We start from the raw sequence: 19,124 nt of genomic DNA on the forward strand, positions 1-19,124 counted from the left end.
CACTAGTAGCATTTCATCTACAGGCCCTGGGTATATAGTATACCACTTTATATTGTAAATTAAATATTGCAGTAGTGGATACACCAATATAACCATATTTTAGGGGACAAGTACATGCAATTTAGCACCTGTTAGCAGTGGTAAAGTGCTCAGAGTCCTAAAGCCAATAAAAAGATGCAGCAACAAAACAGGAGGTTGAGGCAAACAGTCAGGGGTAAAACCACCCTAATGATGCCAGGCTAGCACCCTCCCACTTTATGCATGATGCATAGAGTGGGGCATTGAGTGGCAGTCAGTCTCTACCCAGCTCTATTGGAAAAATCTGGATCATCAAAGTGTGGACTATATGTGTTTATGTGTAATTGATTTTGTGCTAAGCAGTCCCTGTCCCAACAAAAAGTGTCCCTCATCATCTGAGGTAATGTCAAGGGTATTTGAATTGTGCACTCATGTTTAGGGCTAGTCGTCTGGGTTGAGTCCGGTACCTCACCCTCACCCCCCTCCTATGCATTTAATTTGGATATCTTTTACCACAATAAATTGTGCGGCTTACTACCGGTGCCTTTACCATGTCGCCTTAACATTTCTACCCAACCACCACCCCTCCCCCCATATTGAGCCCACACTCCTCCATGAAATTAACCATAATTGCTTCCTTGCTGTTGTAACATAACTCTAATGATTAATCCATGTATTCATCTGGTACAGTTTCTCATTCACAGCCTTCATCACTTTAAAAGTCATCCACCTCCAGATTCCATCCTGGCTAGTGTCTATATCAAAAATCTCCAGAGGAAACAAACACCTGAGAAGCAGAGATATCTTCAGTCATTAATCAAAGAATTTCAGGTTTCATTTATCTGCAAGCGAGTCACTTCAGACTGAGTCCCTCTTCTCTGAATTTCACACACTGTAAACCTCCATTGCAAAGAAGACCCTCTGGAATGTATAAAAAAATTGAAAACCATTTTAGACGCAGGCTTGATATGGAACTAATGTTCTCTTTTCACTCATCTTCACTCACTCAAAATTATTATCAAAGTTATTTATTTTTTGTTTTCCAAATGAGCTGATGTGGCAGGACCATAACCCTTCGGTTTTAACTCCAACTCCTCTCTTCTTGGTAGTGTGGAGTTCCTTAACTCGGTGTTCAATGTAATCTTTCCCCAACCTCATTAGGAACCAAAGCAGCACAAGCACCAATCGTGACAGCATTCCCACACTTATTCCAGAATCTAACTAGTGATTAGTCAACCCTAAAGGAATATCTGAGACATTTGTACTTTCTTGTATTAATCAAATCAGTCTTCATTCCCATACTAGAACTCATAAAAGCAAATATAAAAACACCATTAATAATAAATGACCACTAAGATAAAATCATTATACCATACCTTTCCCTAAGCGCTTAATTTGAGCCGGTGGTTGCTGGTAGAGGCCGCTGGCAATTATTTTTCCTCACTACATATTTGCTGACTGCAAGAGAGGGGGGGAAACAGACAGATTGGAAGACGGAGGATGAGAAAGATACGTCAAAACCATCCCAAATGGAAAAAGCTGGAGCCTGCAAGAGTGAAGTAAAGGGGTAGGGAGTGTCTGGTAGTGGATTAAAGACTGCGAGCCTTCGTATTTGGTGCACTAAGTTTAATTGCACCGGCTGCCTGTTTCTGAGCAGCGCTTTGGGCACTGGCACTCTTTCTTTCACAAAATAAGCACTGAATCTAGGAGTCTAGTTCATGCGCAGCATGCACAATGCCTGCTTTATCTACATGAAAGTCCTCTCTGCCTTCTCTGACCAATGCAAGGGTTCGGGGTGTCTTTCTTTAAAACATCTTGCAATGGGCGCAACATGGCAGCGAATCTGAAGACCCGCTGTTGACAGTATCCAGCTATCCCCAAGAAAGTGTATACCTGAGAGACAGTCACTTGGTTGCGTAACCTATTGATTGCTTCTATTTGATCAGATGACAGGAGGTGCTCACCTGCAAAAATTGTGTGACCCTGAGTAATAACCCACAAGACTAAAAAATAATAGTGTTTTAGAAGCCTTATTATCCTCGCTTGCCAAGCTCAGTTAACAAAAATGGGGATGCTTCCTAGCATCGACTCCGAGCAACAAATGCAACAAGTAAATCATCAACATATCACACTAAAGTGTAATGTTTGGGAAAGATCAATGTGTCCAAATCTCTATTTAGAGTTTGGGAAAAGATGGGGTGACTCTGTAAATCCTTGAGGAAGTCCTTGCCATTTTAACTGAGATCCGCAAAATGGGAAAGCAGAGAGGCATTGACACTCTTCATGTACAATAATGAAAAAGTAGAATATCCCCCATTAGACTGTGACTGAGAATGCAGGCAACGATAATGGTAAGGTTTTAGATTATGGGGTAGCTGGGGATCACAACCCAATTGATAGCCTGGAGTTCTTGTACGGAGCAGTATACATTGGTCAAACCTGCCTTTTTTTATAGGAAGAATCTGCGTGGTATATCGGCCCACAGTGGGCACACACATTCCTTGTGTAATGAGGTTAGCAGTTATAAGTTCCTTTTTCAGCTTCAGGACGTAGATGGTATTGTGGGATGAGGGGTAACCTCTTCAGAGGGTATACATTGATCTTGACTGATTTCACTGTTGCAATGTAACTAGTATAATTTGCACCTTTGAAATTCAACTTAGAAGGGACCTTTTCAAGGAATTTATTCAGCTTATCTTGAGTTATGAGGCATACACTCACCAGGAGACTTAGGGCCAGATGTAGGTAGCTGTTTGCATGTTGCAAACTGCGAAAAACGCAGTTTGCGCCATGCAAACAGCCTAACGTGATGCTCATCCCCAAATGAGACTCGCAAATAGGAAGGAGTGTTCCCTTCCTATTTGCGACCGCATCGCCATGCTGAGTTGCTTTGTGACCGCGAATGCGGTCGCAAACCAACTCGCAGTTACCACCCACTTGAAGTGGGTGGTAACTCATTCGCAAAAGGGAAGGGGTCCCCATGGGACCTCTTCCCCTTTGTGAATGCCGAAAAAACCCGAAACCAAATGGTTTCGGAAGTTTTTCTTTTTGCAACTCGTTTTCCTTTAAGGAAAACGGGCTGCAAAAAGAAAAAAAAAACTGCTTGATTAAAAAAGCAGTCACAGACATGGAGATCTGCTCTCTCCAGCAGGCCACCATCCCTGTAAGTGCATGGACTCGCTATGGGGTCGCAAACTGCAACCCACCTCATTAATATTCATGAGGTGGGTCTTTGCGACCCCATAGCGAGTTGCAGAAGGTGTCTGAGACACCTTTCTGCATAAAATTTTGCGAGTTGCAAATTGCGAGTCGGTATGACTCGCAATTTGCAACTCGCAAAATTTTACTTTGCTACATCTGGCCCTAACTCCATTAATGGCGCATGGCTAAAACATTCTCTTTGTGATGTGGTGGAACATTAAAGAGAACACCATTATTAGTACAGAAAACAGTACACCTCAATTTACAAAGCATATCTCTTCCAGAAGGTTTGCAGGGGTTGTGGGGATTAGTAAAAAAGTGATTATCAGTGATGGGATTTAGGGTAATAATAATAGGGTTCGAAAAGTTATAAGGAACTTTTTAAATCGAGATGCCAATGGCATCGATAGACAAGCCAGAAAGGTATGGAGGAAAATTCGGGGGACTTCAGGGCAGACCTTTGGCATGGGTATCAGTGAGACACGAAGTAGCTTTCCCATTAATAGTGCACTTCATACAAGTGCCATTCTTATCATTGTGGATAAAGTTATTCATGGTGCAGACAGCACACCCAGGCTGTTCTAGTAATCTCTGTACTGGTCTTGGGTAATCTGGACAAATTTTGTAGTGCTGAGTTTGCCAGGGAAGCAGAGATAAAGGTTGGGGAGTCTCTCTCCTAATTTCCTGCCTGCCCACAATTAAAACATGATCCACTCAGGTCTGTTAGGTGATCTGTCTTGTGCACATCAGTCTGGCCATTGCCTTCCCTGCAGCCTCCTCGGTCTGACTCGAGATTTGTCTGATTTCTTCCATTTCGCTTTATTGTTTGTTGCATGTGTTGTAATTGCAGTGACATTGACTTAGATTCATTAGAGGTTTTCATATACCTTTGTACTAACCTCCAGTGGGTTGCTAGGGCAAGCAGTCCAGCTGACATCTTTGCCACCCAGTGCTAATCAGTCTCAACTGATTCAGCACATTCTGTAACACACCTTGTCAGGGGCAGCACCCACGCTTCCTGAGCTTGTTCTTCACGATGAGTAATAGTAGTATAACGCTCAAACACCTTCTTCAACCTGTCCAAATAATCAGCCCCTGCTTCATTGTTGTGCTGCTTACTAAATTCACAATTTTAGAATCATATGTTTTAACCAGAAACTCTTCCATTACCACATTCACCAGAGCTTCTTCATGTTTCGCAATATTCAAAGCATCATCAATTGCCGGTCCCTGTCTCAGCCAATTACTTGTCTCTACCAAATGGTCTCTCCCTTCACTCGGAACACCAAGTGCAATAGCTGTTTCACAGCCTCCCAATTCGGTTAATTTCCTTTTAAATAGTGTGCAATTTTTCACTAATTTAGCAGGGTGTTCATGTAAATTAGGGTTTTTATTTTCTTTATATTTATTAAGTGTGATAGGAACCATGGGACAAGCATGATTATTTTCCCTTAAGGCCCGGGATATTATATAGGTGGGCTCCTCCTCTTCATCATTGCAAGAATGTGAGGCGGCTTGATCACTCAGTTGTTCTTTCTGTAGCATCAAGCAAGCCCTGGTGCACCTTAAGATATATGTTGCCTTTGTCGGATTTTGTTCTTGCTCAGGTGCAAGTTTTACAGATACTTGCCATGAACAAGCCCCATGACCAGTTTTCAGGGTTGCAAGGTCAGTCTTTTGCCTAGTGTCCTGAACACTGTCCTCTGTGTTTGTCTTGTTTAATTTGCTGTTGAGGCTACTGCGCTTGCTTGGGCATTACCTTTTTGTGTCCTACCCACTGGCAAACAGCTAGACTGCCCTGTTTCCAGGTGCAGCTGTAGGCCCTTCTATTCAGCTAGGGGAAACCAAGGAAGCCACGAATATCCTACTTTTTGGAGTCTTCTGTCTCTGATGGTTTAGTAATCTGGAAGAATAAGTAAGGAAGAGACAGGACACTTGAGACACAAGCCATAATCCTGTAACCTAAATGGCTAATTTGGTATTCAAGTTAGTCCTGAGTTTGCTTCACTCTGTGGGCCTGAGAGTCGTGCTAACATTTGTTCTTGATCTGTTTTGTACTTCGGATTCTTCAGTTTCTTTCTTAAATTAGCCAGTCTTTTTTATATCAAAGATATCATTCCCCAGGAGGGACTGCTTCCTGTCCTTGCTAGTAAATCCCACCCACTGTTTAAAAAATCTACATGCGCTAGTTACATACTGGTGGAACGGTGCATGGGCAGGAGTTCCTTTCATTGGGGGCCCTTCTTTATTAGATGTTTTAGCTCCATCACTATTTCACTTTCAAACTCAGGAATACAAAAGGGGATCTGCCAGCCATTGCGGCCCGTTGCCTGGAGGGAGGCAGGATAACCGGAATAGTGTGACTTTTCAGCCAGTATTATCTAACTGATCTTGTAGAGGAGGGAGGAATTATTATATCTCCCACTTTCACCTGTTAACTCGTCCCCTTCTTTGCTTTTGACTTTTCTTTAATTTGTGCTCTGAGTAGCTGGCAAAGAAGCTGATGTGACAGAATCATTCAGCTTCTTTTGCTCTCACATTCATCCTCAGTGGGTCTGCGCTTAGAGTCCTGACTCTCCTGCCTATTTTCCCCTTTCTGCACCTTTCTAGAGCCCACTAGCTGTATATTGTGGAAACACAAACACTTTTACTCCAGAGGCAGTTCCCTCACTTACGTACCTGAGCCCCACCACACAGTATTTCCTCCATGAGGAGCACATGCTGCAGATACAGCAGGACTATAAAAATGTTCAGACTTAGGCCCTCATTATGACTTCGGCGGTCTCGTCAAAAGACTGGCGAAGCCACGGGCGCCAACATACCGCCTGGGCTGGTGGTATATGTGGCACCCTGTTATGACTTTTCCGCTGGGCAAGCGGACGGAAACAGCGTTTCCGCCCGCTGGCCCAGCGGAAAAGTCACATCAACATTGAAGCCAGCTCGTAATAGAGCCGGCGGCAATGTTGATGTGCAGCGGGTGCAGCACCACACATTTCACTGCCTGTAATTCGGGCAGTGAAATGCACGATAGGGCTGAGCCTCAGGGGCCCCTGCACTGCCTATGTCAAGTGCATGGGCAGTGCAGGGGCCCCCAGGGGAACCACGAGTCCCCCTTACCGCCAGCCTTTACATGGTGGTGTTTACCGCCATGGACAGGCTGGCGGTTGTGGACTAATAATCCCCAGGGCAGTGCTGCTTGCAGCGGTGCCCTGGCTGATTACGACCGCCCGTCTGCAGCCTGGCGGTGTCCTGGTGGGATTGGCGGTATGACTGTGGCGAATGCGCCACAATCATAACACGCCAGCGGAACACCGCCAGCCTGTTGGCGGTATTACCGCCAGAGTTCCGCCGGGGTCATAATGACCCCCTAGGTATTACAGTTCTTTTAGCTGTCCAGCTTGATGTCCATACATTTCAATTGATCAGATACTGCGTCACGTTCCTCCGCAATTTCCATAGAAAATATCTTCGTTAATTTTGTCACCAAGGTGGTCATGGGAAGTCTGAACTAGCCCTTCTCTGCTTCAGGCTTGGAGTAGGCAGTTTTCTGGACCACGCACTAAAATTGTTTAATACCAACCACTCTCTCAGCCTATTCGAAGTCTGGAATATGTTTATTAACAAAAGGCAAAGAGATTAGTAATCACAAAATGAACCAATTCTGGCCTTGCTCGCTCAACATTATTGGGCATATCTAGAATGCGCATTACGTTTATACATTTTCTTCACATTGGCAGAGGAGGGAGTCACATGATCAAGAGTCAAACTTTTTCAATAAAGGCTGAGGCCGATGCCACTTGTTTTCATACGAAAACAGTCAAAAAGGCCTTAGGAAAGAGATGCGCTGAAGAAGCTTCTCTGCTAAACTAAACAATATTTCACCTTTCTTGCCTGAAAGTGTCAAAGCCAAAATGAGGCTTAGGCTCTTGCAGGCAAGTATCCTTGTACATCTTGGTATAACACAGAGATACGTTATAAATGTGGTTTCATAAAAGTTGATATCTGAACAAAGTATGCCTTTTCAATGAGTTTACCGAAGAAGGGCACAATAGCTATTTGCTTGCAATCAGCTGGGTCATAGTGATTGAGTACTTTCAGAAATATATTCTGATGTTTTTGGTGATTTAGAGGACTGTTCATCAAATGTCTTTGAGCTCTGCTTTAATCAGCTCGATAGTCCTTGTTCCTCTGAGTACGAATATTTGTTCCGCTCGGAAGTTGACCATTTTTTCGGTCCCGAAAGTTCAGCCTGTGGTTTCGGCTCCAAAGCAGATTTTCAAACTTTCGACTCCGAAGATTGCGGACGCCAGCTCGGCTCGGATGTGGAGCTTTTGGTAGATTTGCTTGACTCCGGCATCGAAGCTGGTGTGGCCTTTTTATCGGCGCCGAACCCGAAGGTCAGTCGCCGAAGATTTTCTTTCGGGTAGAACCATGGCTCTCTGGCAGTGGTGCACCCAAGGCCTTAGATGGTCTTTTAGTAGTGGGCATAGGGGCAGTTGTACTCACATGCTAAGCCACAGTGAGTGGTTGGCTATCTTCCTCCGAGTCTTCTTCAGAATCGTTGTCCTGAATGGAAACTGCCATCTGGGCCTGTTCTTCCTCTACGGTGTCGACGTACTCTGTATTTTTCAGTGTCATCTCCAGTCTTCTGGCTCTCCGGTCACGCTGTGTCTTTTTCGACTGGAACGATCGACAGGCTTCACAGTCTTCTTCTCGATGGTCGGGAGAGAGACAGAGATTACATACCACATGTTGATCTGTATACGGAAATTTCACATGGCGTCGAGGACAGAATGGGAATGGAGTCCGATCCATCAGGGTGGTAGGCCTGAACAGGCCCAGGTTGGGTGCGTGCGCCCAAAAGGGCATATTCTGGTTTTCGACTATCGGTTCGACTATAGATGGAAACGCGATCAAAACAATACTAATGGTGAAATAAAGTTATACAAAGTTTCCGAATCGAAAATCTCAGAGTGAGAGGAAACATGTCCGAACCCGATAGCGGAAAGAAAACAATCTAACAAAGGAGTTGATGCCCATGCGCACTGTGACTGAGAGGAGGAGTCACTTGATACTGCGACTCAAAAAAAAAGACTTCTTTGTAGAAAAACAACTTATAACACTCCGAGCCCAACACTAGATGGCAAAAGCTATGAACAACATATGAATCTGCAGCACTACAAGCTACGAACAGATGTACTACTAGAGGTAGGTAAGTGACATTTTCCATATATAGTTTTCAGGTTGTTTGGGAAGCCAGGGTCGGCTAGAGAGTCATCCATGTTTGTGGCTTTAAGTAGGTCAATGATTTTGTTTCGTATTGTAGGTTAAATGATCATAGCATGAGTTGAGGGTTTGATGTAGCCCATTTTGGGTGAGGAAGTTCTGTGACAAGGTCGCTTAGCTTTGTGATTAGCAGGTTTCTTGATGAAGTAATATGCTGATATATCACAGTGCCCCTAAGAGTCTTCTACTTACATCAAATTGCTTGTGTGTTTGTGGAACCCCTACAGCTCCTTGGTTGGACGTATAGCCTCATATATGCCTCAGAACTGTGTTGAGCAGAGTAGAACCTCTAGGTAATTTTGATGGTGATTTTTTTTTTTTTTTTTTTTTAGATTATTTATTGCCTTTGGAGCTGCTCTTGGCAGAGATTGAGCATTTTCATCAAGCCTTTTGAGGGATCTACATATTGTTTTTTGTAGTTTTATTTCCAGTTGGCCTATCCAGCTCTACTTTTAGGTCACATGGTCATCACTGAGTAGGTATTGGCCTTATTAGTTTTGTACGTAGGGCACGTTTGTGCCCTGTAGGTAACTATTCTTGTTTAAGATTCCTCAGATTGATACTGGTGCAGTTCTGTGGTAACCAATAGGGCACACATAGTTAGTGGAAGATACAGATATATCCACTTTTGACACATTAATTTGCTGTTGTATGTTATAGTTTTGCATGTAGTTCCTGTTGTAGTTCAGATTGTATGATATTACAGTTCCTGATGCTCTTGTATGTTTTCTGCTCCAGCAAGTAAAGCAGCAGACACAGTGAGCATGATCTGTGAGAAGGTTCATGAAGTTACTCTAATAGTCTGATAATGACTTTACTGAACTTAGTGGAAAAGATGGTAGCTGTACTGTACGTTAGGTATAAGGTGAGTGAATAGAGGAGAGATTGGAAGAGAAATTATGGGTAGAAGAAGCAGATTGAAGGATTATTTGTAGGGTCTATTGGGGAGAGTGTGAATGTGAGAGTTGGGTAAAATTTCTTAACTGACCACTAGAGCTCAATTCGTAGTCTGAATCTCAGTCTGATTATGGTAGGTATTGTGGTTGTAGCATCCATAAGAGAAGGAGGAAGGTGTTAGTTGAGGAGGTGGAATGTTAATACTATACAGAGTATACTAGAGGTAGATAGTTGAAAAAGGTGCATAGGAAATCGAATGCAGGTGGGTGGGGGTAAGTGGGGTTGGGGTGTGCAGTTGCGTCAAAGAAGTGAGACTGTTTAAGAGAAGTGAGGGAGGGCGCAAGGTCAATAAATTGGCTTTTAGTGAGGCCTGAAGGTGTTGAGTGAGAGGGGTTTCATAAAGGAGAGAAAGCTTGGATATGAAAGGTGGGAAAAGAAATAGGGAATTAGGTTAGCAGGGGTAGGGCGTTGGGTGGAGTTAGAGAACTTAGTATTGAAAGGGAGAAGTGAGACAGGGAGTGAGGTTAACGAGTTGCCTATAGTGAGTCAAGATAGTGTATGATGGGAAGTCAGTGTGGAAGAGTGGGATTTGATAGGATATTAGAGAAAAGGAATACAGAGCTGAATTAGGAAATCATGGGAAGAAGTGTATGAGAAGAGAAAAGTATGCGGTTAGTATTACATTCTTGCATAATGGAATGTAACCTGAAGAGCTATTTGTTTATGAGAACTGTGCTAGTTCTTTTTAGCAAGCAACATTTTTCGAATTGAATCTGGAGCATCGATTAGACACAGGCTATTACACTGAAGCTAGGCTAAGAAGTGATATATTTTGGTGATTATGACAGTAACTGGGAACAGGTGTAGACTGGGTAGCAGATGATATAGCTCAGCAATCTAGAGATCTGATGGTTTTGCCCATGGGATTACAATGACATTCCAGAAACTATAGTAGTAGGTCTGAGAGGCTGACTAAGACGGGGAGTGTTGGCAACCATTGTGTGTGCAGTGGATGAGGACCTGAATGCTACATTAGATGGTATCTGAGGCCTAGCCAGAAGCGGAGTTTGTTTAACCTATGGGGAAGCCTAGACACTACAGTGACATTATATTTTAGGTGGATCTATTATTGGCAGTTGATCCATTACTAGTTGAACGCAATGCTTTTAGTCCTAATGTTTCTTTTTGATTACCTGTTTGGGAGCTTGTGTTTCACCTCATTAGAAAAATGTAAACAAACACAGTCACAATCAATTATATCTCAAAAATACACTTTAGTGCCGACATGGAGCAATGTGGCATTACCTTAACTATTTGGAGCTCATATAGAGGCCTCCACTTTTCTTGAATCTAAAACACAGTCAACTAACCCCTCCAATCTTAAAACTTTTCTGTGAATTCTGGAACACAAATTTTTATATTGCTGAATTTGACCAACATGAACTTGGGCTTGCTTCACATGCAGATGAAATTAACCTGTCTGCCTGATAGAAATGGGGTCTCTAGTTGGCAGTGGTTTGCACCCTGTCAAAGTAGGGACCCTGACTCTAGTCAAGGTAAGGGAGCCACACAGCTAACACCTGCTTACCCCTTTGGTAGCTTGGTTCAAGCAGTTAGGCTTATCTCAGATGCAATGTGTAAAGTATTTTTACACACACACACACACACAGTAACACACTGAAAACACCACTAAAGCACTCCACACCAGTTTAGAAAAATAGCCAATATTTATTTGAGTCAAACAAGACCAAAACGACAAACATCAAAAGTACAAAAGTCAAGATATCACTTTTAAAAGTTTAAGCAAGTCTCAATCCTTAGGAATCAGTGGATGTATCTCTTTAGCACAAAGTACCTAGGATGTATCAAAAACAAAGATGATGTGGGTCACAGGGGAGGTGAGGCACCGGAAAAGCAAATTGATGTGTTGGTTCCTTACTGGCAGGGAAGATGATGCATCAATTCTTTCCTCGCAGGAAAGGCAATGCGTCGATTTCCGGACACATGGCCTCGATTCCTTACTGCTGTGCGCGGTTGATGAGAAATTGGTGTCCAGGGATGACGAATGGCAAATCCAGATGCACTGTGTTGATGGGACTGCAGTGAGACAGGTGCTGCATCGATTCTGCAGCTGTGAGACAGGCGTGGGTTCCATTCTTCCGGCGCAGCGCATTGATGTGTGCTTTTTCTCCTTCAGATCACCAGCCTGCACTTCCAAGGGCCCAGGGACTAGAGTTGGCACCACTTGGCAAGTCGGGACTCTCAGCAGAAGAGCCCAGGAACTGGCAGATGAAGTATTTGATGTCCCTGAGACTTCTTAACAGGAGACAAGCTCAGTTCAAGCCGTTGGAGAACCTTGAAAAGCAGGCTGGAGAAAGCAAAGTCCAGTCCTTTCACTCACAGTACAGAAGCAGCAAGAAGCGGGCCAACACAACAAAGCAACAGGCATAGTGGCAGGCCCACCTTCAGCATCCAGCTCTTCTTCATGGCAGAATGTCCTTAGTACAGAAGCATTCTAACTATGAGGGGTCAGAGGTCTATTACTTATTCCCATTTTTTCCTTTGAAGCTGGCAAACTTCAAAGAGAAGTCTTTTAGTGCACAAAGTCCCTGCTTTTCCCTGCCCTGGCCCCAGACACACTCTAGGGGGTTGGAGACTTACTTGTGTGAGGACAGGCACAGCCCTGTTCAGGTGCAAGTGTCGGCTCCTCCCACCACTCTAGCTCAGGAAGACCCATCAGCCTGGTGATAGGCCATCAGGATAGGCAAGATTGAGCTCCCTCTGTGTGACTTTCTAGAATGAATGCACAAACAGCCCAACTAACATCCTGACCTAGATGTGTATTCAGCAGGTAGGCAGAGGCACAGTATGGCTAAGCCAGAAAATGCCCACTTTCTAAAAGTGGCATTTTCAAACTTACAATTCAAAACCCAACTTCACCAAAAGATGTATTTTTGAATTGTGAGTTTGGAGACCCCAAGCTCCATTTCTCTATCTCCTCTCAATGGGAAGCTTCACTTAAAAGATATTTCAAGGTGATTCCCATGTTACCTTATGGGAGAGATAGTCCTTGCAATAGTGAACAAGCATTTGCAATGCAATAGGTCTTGCAGTTGCTTGAGTAAGAGTAAATGGCACTGTAAATGCATAAGTGGTCTTTTCTTGCCACATAAATTGGTCAACCCTGCCGCATAATTTGGTCCTCTCTGCCACATTATTCCAGTGGCCCTACATATAACTATAGCACTTCCATTTACTTTCTTCCTCTTTCTGCAGTAAGAAATGAAAATATTGCCATTATTAATTATATACAACTTAGTCTGAGGACCCAGAGATGACTTAGACAGAAAGAGCACGTTGTGCTGACCGTTTTGATGGTGATCCGATTGTCCTAGGGCCACCACATGGTGAGTTATGGGCAATAATGTTTTGTAAAAGGAATGCCCTGCAAAGCATTATAGGGCGAGTTTCCGAGTGCAGCGAATATTGTAATATCTTGACTGTAATACTCAGAACAGCCCCTATAGAGCACCACAATAAAAATAGCATTTGTACGAAACATGGTCATATAACAATACTGTGAGTCCCTAGAGAGCATAACCACCATGAAAACAGAATGGGAAAACATAATACAATGAAACCATATATTTAGCCCCTAGAGGGTGTAGTGTATTACACTTTTTCATGCCTACTAGAATAATATTACAAACAAGGCCCTTAAAACCCAAACTACTCCCAGATGTACATCAAACCTTCCAGCCATGAGAGAACTTAAAAAGACACAATGGTGGGAGGGGTTGTTATCTTGGGGTCCCCCCCTCCAACCTTGTGTGGGGACCAGAGATGGCCTAGACAGAGAGTGTTGTGCTGAATATTTTGATGGTGTTCCAATTGTCCTAGGACCACCACATGGTGAGTTATAGGCAAACATATTGCAAGTTTACAAGTGCAGCAAACATTGTAGTATCTTGACTATAATGCTCAGAAAAGTCCCTAGATGGCACCACAATAAAAATAACATTGGTAAGAAACATGCTCATGTAACCATGTAGTCAGCCCCTGGAGGTCATAGCCACCTGAAAAGAGAATGGCAGAATGTAATGCAATGTAATCATATATTTAGCCCCTAGAGGGCATAGTGCATTACACATTTTCAGGCCAACTAGAATAATATTACAAACAAGTCACTTAAAGCACAAACTACCCTCAGTTGTAAAACAAAAGTTCCAGCCATGAGAGAGCTTAAAAAGACACTGAATGATGGGAGGGGTTATTATTTTGGGTTCCCCCTTAACCTAGTGTGGGGACCCAGAGATGACCTAGACCAAAACAGTGCATAGTGCTGAACGTTTTGATGGTGGTACCATTGTCCTAGGAACACCACACGGTGAGTTATAGGCAAAAATGTTTTAAAAAAAGGAATGCCCCTCCAAGCATTATGAGGCGAGTTTCCGATTGCAGTGAATATTGTAGTATCTTGACTGTAATGCTCAGAACAGCCCCTAGAGAACACCACAATAAAAATAGCATTTGGAAGAAACATGGTCATTTAACCATATAGGTAGTCCCTAGAGGGCATAAGCACTTGAAACAAGAATGGCAAAATGTAATGCAATGTAACCACATATTTAGCCCCCAGAGGGCATAGTGCCTTACACATTTACAGACCTAGCAGGCCTACTGCAATAATATTACAAACAAGGCCCTTAAAAACACAAACTACTCGCAGCTGTAAAACAAAAATTCCAACCATGAGAGCTTAAAAAGAAACTGAATGGTGGGACAGGTTACTATTTTGGGGTCCCCCAACATAGTGTGGGGACCCAGAGATGGCCTACGCCGAAAGAGTGTGTCGTGCTCAATGGTTTGGTTGTGGTCCCATTGCCATAGGACCACCACAGGCTGGGTCAAAATGTTTTGTAAAAGAAATCCTCCTCAAAGTATTATGTGGCGAGTTTCCCGAGTGCAGTAAATATTGTTGTATCAGTGCTTCTGGGAGAGCCGTGTTGAGGATTTCTGTGATTTTTCTTTTTTTAAATGCGCCAGGTTATATATTTTTGAACTGCTAAACTTGTACATAAGTGGTACTCATGTAAAGCGCTCCTCTTATCAGGTTTGCGATGAAACTTCATGTACGTAAGTGGTGCTCAAGTAAATCCCTCCTCGGGTCGAGTTTGAGCTATGTGAAACTTCAACAAATAAATCAAATAAAAAAAGAAGGTCCCTTCAGTTTGCAGCCTTTGGGCACAGGCACCACAAAGAAACAGCTGCATGCCCAAAAACAAGGAAGAGGAAGGATCAACATACGAATACGGAGCATGAAGCGGAGAGGCAAAACAAAAAAGTAGTATGCCACACCAAGGTATATGGCCGATTGTGCAATTATCCATGTAACAGGGTCCGTCTCCAAGGCGGTTACAAAGCAGCCTCAAGGTGGGACAAACGTAAAGCATTTACCTACGAAATCAAGGGAATGTTGAAGGTCAGGACCAAGGATTGAATGAAAGTGATGGGCGTGAGATAGACGTGGTGAAAGCCCATAGAAGTAGATTACATGTCCAGAGACATTGCATGCGCGCTGCTTAGGCTTTACCTAAAAAAGAATTAAGCAGTATTTCACTATCAGGACATGTAAAACACACCAGCACCACATGTCCTGCCTTTTAATACACTGCACCCTGCCCATGGGACTGCCTTGGGCCTACAGTAGGGGTGACTTACAGGTAATAAAAGGGCAGGTTTGGTCTGACAAGTGGGTGTACTTGCCAGGTCGAAATGGCAGTTTAAAACTGCACACAGACACTGCAGTGGCATGTCCGAGGCATATTTACAGGGCTACTCATGTGGGTGGCACAATTAGTGCTGCAGGCCAACTAGTGGCATTTGATTTACAGGTCCTAGGCACAGCTGATGCACTGTAGTAGGGACTTACTATTAATTCAAATAGGCCAATCATGGAGAAACCAATCACCTGTATATTTTAGACAGAGAGCATGTGCACTTTAGCACTGGTTGGCAGTGGTAAAGTGCCCAGAGTCCTAAAGGCAACAAAAACAGTTCTGAAACAATAGGAAGAAGGCAACAAGTTTGGGGATAACCCTGCATAAAGAGCCAGGTCCAACACAGCTTTTCACTTCATTCTCACTTTATATTACATCACAGAATTTTCTAAAAGTCGTCATACCATGTACCTATTAGCTAATGCATGTATACATGTGAATTCAGATGATTCAACATCCAGTTTTTTTTTCATTGGTTTATTCTTCGACCGTCAATGCAAACAGTTGATTCTTTACATCATGCACAATGGCATTTTATAAATTCTCCTTTTTATATCACATATTACACCCGCCACATGTTCACAGGATAAACTCACTTTGTTAAAGCTGTAAAGTTCACATAAAACATTAAATTACAAAATCTCACCACTTGTATCTTTTGATTAACTCTTGAATCACGTCACAGTTTCCTTAGCAGATGAGCAATATTTATAACCGCTTATTACACCGCATTGCTATTTCCATTAACTTAATCAAAGTTGTGTTGTTTCAATAGGTAATAATCTTATCACATTAAGAACCTTGAATAATTACAATATGTCACAATTATGGACCAACCAATTGATAGGATACGGATGATAGTCGTATTTGCCTATTTACAACCTAATCAAGTAACTGTAGGCCAGTTTCAAATCTATAGTGCTACTAGTACACATGAGTCATGTCACTTTAAATTAAAACTGCAGACTGTATGAAATTGTGCCTAATCATTTTGGTCATTAAATAGCTCTAAACGAAAAAGGTACAAGATAGGTTTTATTCCAGAGTAATGGTGGGCACGCTGGGTTTATCCAAATTTAAGAGATGAAACATTCTGGGGGTCATTTTGACCTTGGCGGACGGCGGAGGCCGTCCGCCAAGGTACCGCCGCTGAATGACCGCACCGCGGTCAAAAGACCGCGGCGGCCATTCAGACATTTCCTCTGGGCCGGCGGGCGCTCTCCAAAAGAGCGCCCGCCGGCCCAGAGGAAATGCCCCTGCAACGAGGACGCCGGCTCAGAATTGAGCCGGCGTAGTTGCAGGGGTGCGACGGGTGCAGTTGCACCCGTCGCGTATTTCAGTGTCTGCTTAGCAGACACTGAAATACTTTGCGGGGCCCTCTTACGGGGGCCCCTGCAGTGCCCATGCCATGGGCATGGGCACTGCAGGGGCCCCCAGGGGCCCCGCGGCACCCCCTACCGCCATCCTGTTCCTGGCGGGTCTCAGGATGGCGGTAGGGGGTGTCAGAATCCCCATGGCTGCGGAGCGCGCTCCGCAGCCATGGAGGATTCACAAGGGCAGTGGTAAACCGGCGGGAGACCGCCGGTTTACCCTTTCTGGCCGCGGCTGAACCGCCGCGGTCAGAATGCCCTCGGGAGCACCGCCAGCCTGTTGGCGGTGCTCCCGTGGTCGGTGACCCTGGCGGTCACCGGCCGCCAGGGTCAGAATGACCCCCTCTGTCATTTATCTAATTTTTTGAGCAGAAGATTATCGCTGATAGTGATATCAACAATCCGGCAAAGCGGTTGGGATTGAAAGTGTTAATGTACCTTAGGTCAAAAATTCCCATTCTCGTTTACTGCGACGGCCTTGCACTCAATTTACCGAATGTTGGTTTTACTCGAATGGGCTTCACACCAACTCTCGCGATCCTACAGTATTGTTTATTTTATATACGTTTATATGTGAAGTTTTTTTTACACACTGTTCCAATTGATTGTGAGACTAGTAGATTGTAAAAAGTGACACAATTAGGTATCTGGCGCATTTAATTGCTCTTTGCCATTTACCAGCCCATTCTTCCTGTGCGTCAGTTACCATGAGTAGTTGGTGACTCCAGTGCAGTGTGAGGGAAGGCAGTCTGTTTCCCAGATAGCATTTTGGAATCGTTGATCTCCAGTCTGCTTCTTAACAGAGGTTGTCATCTAGCTCAGTGGTTCCCAACCTTTTGACTTCTGTGGACCCCCACGTTATCATTATTGGAACCCAGGGACCCCCACTGAATCAGTATTGGAATCCGGGGACCCCTCACTGAGTCATTACTGAAAGCTGAGAACCTAATCTGTTCATATTATTTAATTTTCTGAGCAGTCACGGACCCCCTGAAGAGGCTTTGTGGAACCCAGGGGTCCCCGGACCACAGGTTGGGAACCCCTGATCTAGCTCATTGTTCGTGTTTCCTGATAACTACTTTCACATTCAGACTATTATTCTGTTAAGATTAAACTTGATATAAACAGAACACACAGCGGCCGCACATGCTAATCACTGTGGTGGAAACTATGATCTGATGTAGTCCCATTGAAAAAGTGATCTGAATCTGTGTTTTTAACCTTGTGGATGGGTGGGTGGTGCAGGTGGTAAAAGATCGGTTTAAAGGAATGCCTAGCACTTTGTGTATGCAATATGAAGCATTGTGTCTCTTCTACCACTCGCCACGCAGTCTGATCTCTCTGCTTTGTCCACACAGGCTATCCGTATCCTGCATGCTGTCCTTGAGAAGTATGGAACTTATGAGAATTTTGAAGTGGCCACCGGAGGGAACAGACTGAGCAAGTGTCAGATCTGGACCAATATTAGGAAGTACATGTTGAAGGAGGGCTGTACTGGCGAGGTATGGCCTTTTACTTCCTCTGTGCCTTCAAAACGTCTTCTAGTGGGAATGGAGTTCCTTCTCCATCGATTTGGGTAGTCATTGGACTGTTGAAGGCGGGGTGAGTTCACTTCCCATGCCCTATAGGCCTCTTTACTGAAGCTTATTTTGCCAGGTGTATTGTAGTGGAGCTCTCATTTGTTGCCCCTTTTCAATGCTTGTTGTCTCTTACGTTTATAATAAGTTTGTTTCAGGGTTTGTGAGGACTTTGACTTTACTGGTTAGTTGCATTTGTGTTGATGGTGTTCAGCAGGAACAGGACAGAAGATGCTAACTTTTGTCACACTTGCTGCTGTGCAGCTGCTCAAAGCTAATCTATATTTTTGTTCATCTTCCACGAAGCATTCTTTTAGGTGACCTCTGTGCTGATTTCCTTCTCTGGAAGGCTCTCTTCGTTCTCTTAGACTCTATTCTCATTAATTCTAAATTGTGCTGTGGCAGCTCAAGAATGGAGTGGTTCCTTGTTCAGGCGCACCATGATAGATGGCTTTTTAACATATGTTCATTGTCACCCTTTCATCCTCTCTTCTGCATTGACTTAGGCTTTTGGCTGCTTATCCCTTTCCCTTCTATCTTCCATTCAACCAAGCTGCTGCTTTTCTCTGTCTTTATGGTTGTAGGCTGTACCTTTACCCTTTGTCACTATTTCTTGCTTATGGCGGGTAATGGGATGTGTACTTATTCTCTCTCTTACTTTTCCTTCTTTTGGTAGATCGTGGTGCAGCTCACAGAGGATCTTCTCTCCCAGGCTGTGATGATGGTTGAGAATAGTCGTCCCACCTTGACCATTAACCTGTCGGGGGCTCGACAGTACTGGCTGGAAGGGATGCTGCGCCATGAGATAGGTCAGAAACTGTTCAGCACGTACTTGTGGAAGAGTGATGCTAGGAAAGAGGTAGAGGGGATGCTTTAACAGAAGGTAGATTAAATCCCGCCATACAAGGAGGTCAGCTCATAGGCAGTGTGGTCTGTGGCATAATGCGGAATGACAGCCCTCATTACACAATGTGCTGAGGGCACATGAAGATTCC

General features: G+C 43.9%; 1 protein-coding gene across 3 annotated transcripts in view; it reads left to right on the forward strand.

The window, feature by feature from the left end:
* MATCAP1 (microtubule associated tyrosine carboxypeptidase 1) overlaps nt 1–19,124 on the forward strand; it is a 275,124-nt gene that overhangs the window by 106,094 nt on the left and 149,906 nt on the right. For all 3 annotated transcript variants that reach the window (XM_069217307.1, XM_069217308.1, XM_069217306.1), the window contains exons 3-4: nt 17,911–18,054; nt 18,806–18,938. In XM_069217307.1, the coding sequence (XP_069073408.1) occupies nt 17,911–18,054; nt 18,806–18,938 (277 nt within the window). The remainder of the gene's footprint in view (nt 1–17,910; nt 18,055–18,805; nt 18,939–19,124) is intronic.

This window comes from Pleurodeles waltl, chromosome 12 (genome assembly GCF_031143425.1).
Source record: "Pleurodeles waltl isolate 20211129_DDA chromosome 12, aPleWal1.hap1.20221129, whole genome shotgun sequence".
Classification (NCBI taxonomy): Eukaryota; Metazoa; Chordata; class Amphibia; order Caudata; family Salamandridae; genus Pleurodeles; species Pleurodeles waltl.